General features: G+C 31.4%; 1 protein-coding gene across 1 annotated transcript; it reads left to right on the top strand.

Moving 5' to 3' along the window:
• The first annotated feature begins 686 nt into the window (after positions 1-686).
• On the top strand, positions 687-5,625 carry LOC8264292 (biotin synthase, mitochondrial). Its single transcript, XM_002529707.4, has 6 exons — positions 687-1,061; positions 1,204-1,383; positions 1,999-2,105; positions 3,435-3,640; positions 4,500-4,639; positions 5,201-5,625. Exons 1-6 carry the CDS (start codon positions 876-878, stop codon positions 5,507-5,509), a joined length of 1,128 nt encoding a protein of 375 aa, XP_002529753.1. The 5' UTR covers positions 687-875; the 3' UTR covers positions 5,510-5,625.
• The last annotated feature ends 1,992 nt before the right edge of the window (positions 5,626-7,617 follow it).

Raw genomic sequence — 7,617 nt, forward strand, 5'->3', positions numbered from 1 at the left:
TTTTTTTATATTAACTCAATATTTTATGATATTAATTGAATTATTAGTGACTGAAAGATATATTTAAATGAAATTAATGCCATAATATAATTAAAATAGATAAAATAAATACAATTTACTAAATTCAGAAAATGTAAAAAGAATATAAATTTTTCTATGATTAAGCTAAATTCAGATGTTAATTCTTTTGTCAGAAATGTTATTTCAGCATTTTTTAAGTTCTAAGTTTGTTGAGGTGTTAAAATTGACACTAAAAATTTTAGTTTATAATTTGAATGTTCACTCTGTTTCAAAAATATAATCCACTTTAATATAATCTTTTTAATTATTATTATTATAAATATTCTTATTAAATTTTATACAAAAATTCTAATTTAAAAATATAAAGTGTAAGAATTAATTGTATATGATAATATCTTTATTAATCGATAATTACTTACTAAATTCATAATTAGAAATAAAAATATATGATAGGATCAAGAAAAATAGAAGGATTATTTTTTGGGATCTAGATAGTAGATAAATTTTATAGTCTAAATTAGATTTGATATAAAGATGAGGGCAGAGAATTTTGTAGGTAATTAAACCTTATGTTTTTATAATATTTCCAAGATTTTCAATTAGCCCATAAATCAAAACACAAAGTGGAAAACATTACACACTTTGTAACACTTCATTAATATAGAATACAAGTGATAGTGGGTGGACCAGCCGGCTTGGTAGCTAGCAAGTAGTTGAGTTCTCTATCAGTCTCTCTCTCTCTTTAAGACCCTAATCCCGTTGTCCTCTTCTTCTCCATCTTAGCATAGTTTTTAACGAAACAGAAAAAGAAACCAACCCAGCAACATTCTGCAAGAAACTGTACTACAATTGCAATGTTTTCTGTTAGATCAATCTTTAGACCGCAACAACTCAGACCCTCTTTTGTTTTCTCATATTCATCTTCAGCTGCAGCAATTCAGGCTGAAAGGACTATCAAAGAAGGCCCAAGAAATGATTGGACTCGTCAAGAAATCAAGAATGTTTACGACTCTCCTCTTCTTGATCTCCTTTTCCATGGAGTTAGTCTTTTTTCTCTTTCTTTGTGTCCCTCAGTTTGTTTTATTAGTTGTTCTTGACATGTCTAAACTTGTTTGCTTATACATGGTATATCTAAAAAACTAGCATTGTAATGTTGGGCTGTTCTTGTCTTTTTTTGTTCAGGCTCAAGTTCATAGACATTTTCAAAATTTTAGAGAAGTGCAGCAATGTACTCTCCTTTCTATTAAGACTGGTGGCTGTAGTGAGGATTGTTCATATTGTCCTCAATCTTCAAGATATAATACTGGGCTTAAAGCTCAAAAGCTTATGACCAAGGATGATGTTTTGCAGGCTGCCAAAAGGGTACCTTCCCTGTTTTTGTCTTTTAGCTTTTTCTAGTAATTTAAGATGTTATTACTATTATTATTTGGATCAATCCATCAGAACAATAATGCATAATTTGTTAAAAGAAACTTATGCTTAACTTAAAAATTTGGCTCTTTTGTAGAACTATGGTGCCATGTTTTGTCAAACTGCCCTTGGCTAAACACCTCTCTTAATTGTTTAGTGCAGTCAAATAATGTCTGCTCACTTATCTTAATTGGCTAAATTCATGTGCATGTTTTCCGGTCAACATGCTTGATAGCTATACATTTTTGTTTAAGTCAAATTGTAAATCTGAATTCAACAATTCACTAGAATTTTTTAACTAACATTTCTAGATAGAAGTTTTCTATAATCCTAGTCTTATGATGCTTTATTTAGCTAAAGTTTCAAAAAAAAGAATTGTCAAATTCTGTATCTCAGGTATAGTTCATTATAACTAGAGAAGGAAAATTTTACTTGTACCTCAGGATAAGTAGTGGGTATTCTTACTAAAATACACTATTCAACAATCTATAGTCACTTGATTCATTTTATATTGCATTGCATGTGATACAGTAGTCACTTGATTGAAAACTTTATATGGTTTGGCAGGCAAAAGAGGCTGGTAGCACACGTTTTTGTATGGGTGCAGCATGGAGGGATACTATTGGAAGGAAGACCAACTTTAATCAGATCCTAGATTATGTAAAAGAAATAAGGTAAAAAAAGCACCACTTGTAGCAAATAGTCATAGAAGATAAGGAATAGTGACTCTTTGGAAAAATATTCTGGAGAAGAATGTGTAGGTGTTTGCAAGGGGCGTTATGCAGCTCTGTTCCCATGAAAGTGGGTTCAGAATGGATGAATTTGAAGAAAATCCTACTGTTAGTAATTTTCATATGCAGTGGCTGCTTTTTTACTTGAATCTTTACTCTCTGAGCTTGTAGGTTGCACCAAACAGATACCCATTACATAATATCGTTAAGGTAAAAATTGGAATCAGATAGAACAAAAAATAAAATGCATGGAAATGACATTTTCTTGTATTTCCATATGATTGGACTTGATATTTCACTTAAAAAAGATATCAATGTTGTTTTACTATCAGACAAGTGGTGAGCAGTGTAGGAAATAATAAATCAAGGGGACAGATCTTTTAACTATTATACGTTTATTAAATTTTATCTGTAGGTGAAATAACCATACTATAGTCTTTTTATGTTATGTTGTCTATATTTTAGTATAGATAGGGCCTGTATGTTAGGAGTGCAATATTGAGATTCGATGAGACTCCGTCTACTAGTGGTACTGGATTGTTACTTTAATAATCAATAACAGCTCTGATTTTCTGTGTCTGGGATTCTCCTCTACCTCCTTTTGCAGTTCTGTATGGTTTATGCAATAAAAGAACAATCTTCTACCAGTTGAAATTCAGGAACCATGAAAAATTCAATTCCGTGTTCCTAGCAAGATAACCATTTCACGGCTAATTCTTTTGTTTTAATGTTTATTTTTTCAGTACACCATCAAAGAATTTGATGGAAGCCATATTATTAGAACCAATGCAATAAGTTTAAAATGATTCCTCTTCAATTACGTGCACCAAGAAGTATCTCCTGCTTTATACAGGATGATGGCAATAACACTTCTCAAATAATTATTTTATTCTTGAATGGTAAACTTGAATAATTATTTTAGAGATTGTTTTATAGTATTGCAATCATCTCCAGTTTTAATGTCAGGGGTTTTCCTTATCTTAGTATTCTTTTGTTGCTGAAAACAACCATAATATTCAACTATCCTTTAATTCTCATTCTCATGATTCTACTGTATCGATTTGAATTTGTCACCAAATGCTCACAATAATGATTATGTCTACTGTAATTGTGATTCATGGCTTGCAAATAAAATATTGTTAAGTTGAATACTTGATTATAGTCACTTTCGTTTAGAAGTGCTGAAGGGTAGGACCATCGTCATACTTCCCATCCCTTACTTTTTCTGAATCATATGTCTGGTTTATGATTGAAATGTCATTTGTGAACCAGGGATATGGGCATGGAGGTTTGCTGCACTTTGGGCATGCTAGAAAAGCAGCAGGCTGCAGAACTAAAGAAAGCTGGCCTCACTGCATATAATCATAATCTTGATACCTCAAGAGAATATTACCCAAACATTATCTCTACAAGAAGTTATGATGAACGCCTGAAAACCCTGGAACATGTCCGAGAAGTAGGAATTAATGTCTGCTCAGGTGATTCTTTTAAGTTCAGAATAGTTATTGCTGAAATGGATTATTTATGTCAATGTAGTCCTAGCGAGTTTTTAATTTACCTCATTATTTTTCTTAATGAGGAGAAATATTTGTCTTGTATCAAACAAGATTTCATATATTTGCAATCAATGAAGGAAAAAGATGCAGCAAGTGGCTAACAATAAGCATCCAGACCACCTTCTATTACGCGCTACTAACAATGTCCCCATACCAAACTTTTCTTGTGAAAGTCATAGTATAATGTGACTCTTCCAGGATCCTAAATTGGATTTTTATGTTTAAATTCTACTTTCACATTATATGAAACATGCCATTTAATAGGTTAGGAGCTGAGCATCTTTCATCTTGAACAAGTTATTATGGAATAGGTTAGAGCTTGCACCAAATTGTGATGTCATGTTTTTATGTCGCATGTGTTATACCTTATCAGGGAGTCATAAAAGATTTAAGAGAAAAAAAGCCCAGTTCAATTGCATATTTCAAATTTAACAGCGATAAAAGGTGGACTCCTATCCTCTGATTGTAGTGTGGTAATAATCAGTTCCGATTTCCACTCCAATTTTGAATTTAAAGTCTCATCAGTTGGCTATTTTTGCCTTATAGTATTTAAATTATCCTGTTCTGATACATGTACAATGGCTTTACTCAAGATACTGACAACAACTGGTCCAATTTAAGCTGTAGTTTTGAGGAAAGCATATAAGCTTTTGTCTTAATCTCCGATTGAATGGGCCTTGCTGCTCAATGCCTTCTATATCATAGGTGTCAGAAAATTTTCTTTATTCCAGGCAAGATATGAATAGCTATGGTGATATAACCGTGAATTTTCTGTTAATAGGAGGTATAATAGGGCTTGGAGAAGCAGAGGAAGACCGTGTTGGTTTATTGCATACATTGTCAACACTCCCTATGCACCCAGAGAGTGTTCCGATTAATGCACTAATTGCAGTTAAAGGCACACCTCTGGAAGATCAGAAGGTAATTTTAGTTCTGTTTGCCGAAAAGGATATGGTCGAGTGCTATGGCATTTGTAATTATTTGTTACATGATGCTCGATGTCCTATGTTGTAGAACACATTGACAAGAGAGAGGCATAATTCCTTCAAATATAACTGGAATTATCAAAACTCTATTTTTTATTGGTAATAGCTCAAAAAAATTGGGTTTTCTCTGGATTGATTACTTGAAAATTTCAAGAGCAATTATTTTGGCAAATAAAATAAAAAGGTGTGCTAATGTAAGAGAACTTTATGCACCATCTGAAGAAGCTGTTTTTTTGCTGGTATAATCATGCGACTAATAAACCAAGGTTTAAACTCACTTAAGCTTTTTTCTTTCACAAACTTTTTATCTTCTCCTTTAGTGAAGAGTGAAGAGGCATTGCTAAATATCAAATAATGATTATCTGGGCACCTCCAAAATGTTATGAGTTGCTTATCCCGTATAGTTTTCGTTCGGACACTCTGGTCCTAACCTACTTCTGTAGGGGTTAGAAAAAATGATGTCACATAAAACTAATCTGTCTAACTCCTTTTTCAGCCAGTGGAGATATGGGAGATGATTCGAATGATAGCTACTGCTCGGATAATCATGCCAAAAGCAATGGTGCGGCTGTCAGCTGGTCGAGTTCGTTTCTCAATTGCTGAGCAGGCTCTCTGCTTTCTTTCTGGAGCAAATTCTATATTTACAGGCGAGAAGCTGTTGACAACTCCTAATAATGATTTTGATGCTGACCAACTCATGTTCAAGTTGCTTGGTTTGATTCCAAAAGCTCCTAGTTTTCCTGAAGATGAAGAGAGAGCTTTGGAATCAGAAAATTGTCAGGAAGCTGTTTCTAGCTCAGGTTGATATTTACTAGTTAAGAGGAAGTGTGTAATGTAGCTCCATTGCCCTTTTAGTTATAATTACTAAAGTCTTTCTCCTTCATTGTTAAATTAATTTATGATAGTTTTTCTTTTTCAAAATTATGCTGGAATCAACTGCACAATGTGGGTTCAAAGAACTCTCTGAAAAGCAGGTATTTACTTGTCCTGTTGGTAAATCACAGTGCATACTAATGTCTTGGAGGACCTACATTAAAAGTCATCTTCAATTGTTTCGAATTTGGAGTCGTCTGGTTAATCTAATTTGTGGAGCTGCTAGAGGAATGGGTGTTGGTCGCTACTGGGAAGTTTCTTCCCCGCTACTCTGTTATTGTTGCGAGCCAACTTTGCACGTTATGGTCTTTTTCTCCTGAATCTGAATTGCACTACGAGTACCAATGGAAGTGGCTGTTTTAGTAAAATTAGGGGTTTTTCTTTTTCGACAAAGGGTCAATTTTTCCTTAAATTTATCTTCAATGGTCAAATAGATCTAATTTAATTTTTTTTAGCAAATAGTCATTTGAATCTGTGTCTAAGAGTCGAATATATCCAATTTAAACTTTATTATCAAATAGCTCTTAAATTTATATTTAAAAGCTAAATACATCTAATTTAATTTTTTTAAAAGTAAAATAATATTAGATTTTTAAATTTTAATCTAATTATAAAAATTAAAAATAATATTTATTTATTAATTTACTGATATAATATATATTGACGAACTATATAAGAGCGTGTTTAATAAAATTTAAAATTTAAATTTAATTTATCTAAAAATAATAAGTTATGGGTCCATTTATTAAAAAAGTTAAAATTTGACTTTTTAAGAAAAATTTAACTTATTTAATACTTGTCACTTTTAGATTAATTAAATTTAAAATTTAAATTTTTTTTAAATGCACTTTTGTATAACACATCACTAAATATTATATTAATAAATTAATGAAATAAATATTATTTTTATTTTTTATAATTCAATTAAATCTGATTTTTTTAAAAAAATTTAAATTGGAGTATTTGATATTTGGATACAAAATCAGAAAACTATTTGTTAAAAAAGTTTACATTTGATGTATTTGACCTTTAGATTTAATTTCAGAATAAATATATTTCACTTTTGGACTTAAATTCATAGAGCAAATTGATTCTGTCCATTTTTTTCCGATTCGTGGGAGGCTAGTATATTTGTAAGCTACATAATAAAAGATACCTTAGTCAAAACTTTAACTCAAGACAATCGTCCCTTGAGATAAGTTTGAAATGCTAAAATTAAAATTTGGCATATTTTGCACCTTTTCATGCAATAAAATTTACTATTTTAATGGATTAAAAAAATGATGATAACAATAAATTTAATGACCAAAAGTAAATTACCTCATGCACTTGCAATCATAACAAAATTAAAGGTGAAGAAAAGTGTGCCCAAAAAAGGAAAAAAAACAAGTTATTTTGGTCATTTTCCAAATGCGGACAACTATTAATCTAAACTCGAAAGGTCCTTTCTAAATAAATTTTGATTGGGAAGTGTATTGCAATTAGGAGAAGTTCTCTATCTGTTAGGCTATCACAATTTACATTCCACAAACCAAGAAGCCAAAATTGGAGCCTTCAGTGAGAAGAGCTATCTAACCACCACTGGCATTTCTTTCTCTAAATGACTGACCATCTAAAAGAAACACAAATTTCTAGCACAAAGCAGCATGAAGAAGAACAGGTTACCAATAGCTACAGCAGGAGATGAAGATGCTTAACAACTTATTATAGCTTTTATAATCACATCAGCTAATCTAAACAGAATTCTTAAATTAATCATTACATCATCTAATAAATTCTTATAGAGGGTAACATTAGGATTCGAGTGAGAATGGGATTTTGAATTACAGGAACAGCAAGTAGTTGTATCAGCTAATGTTGGAAGAAAGGCCATGAATGTTAGACAATAGTCTAACAAATTTATCACTATGTAGCCAGTGTATAAATAGATCATATGAATGTATGACTGAATGAATGAATAAACATGATTCATGTACTTGCTTAAGATATTGTTCCACACAGCAATGCAAAAAATATCCCAAGAAGAATTAAATTGAAATA

This window comes from Ricinus communis, chromosome 8 (assembly GCF_019578655.1).
Source record: "Ricinus communis isolate WT05 ecotype wild-type chromosome 8, ASM1957865v1, whole genome shotgun sequence".
Classification (NCBI taxonomy): domain Eukaryota; kingdom Viridiplantae; phylum Streptophyta; class Magnoliopsida; order Malpighiales; family Euphorbiaceae; genus Ricinus; species Ricinus communis.

Excerpts from the sequence above, each read along its gene's own strand:
- LOC8264292 (XM_002529707.4), top strand. The coding sequence starts at position 876 with ATGTTTTCTGTTAGATCAATCTTTAGACCGCAACAACTCAGACCCTCT. Across the intron at positions 3,641-4,499 it reads AGGAATTAATGTCTGCTCAG|GAGGTATAATAGGGCTTGGA; the intron begins GTGATTCTTTTA and ends TTCTGTTAATAG. Across the intron at positions 4,640-5,200 it reads CACCTCTGGAAGATCAGAAG|CCAGTGGAGATATGGGAGAT; the intron begins GTAATTTTAGTT and ends CTCCTTTTTCAG.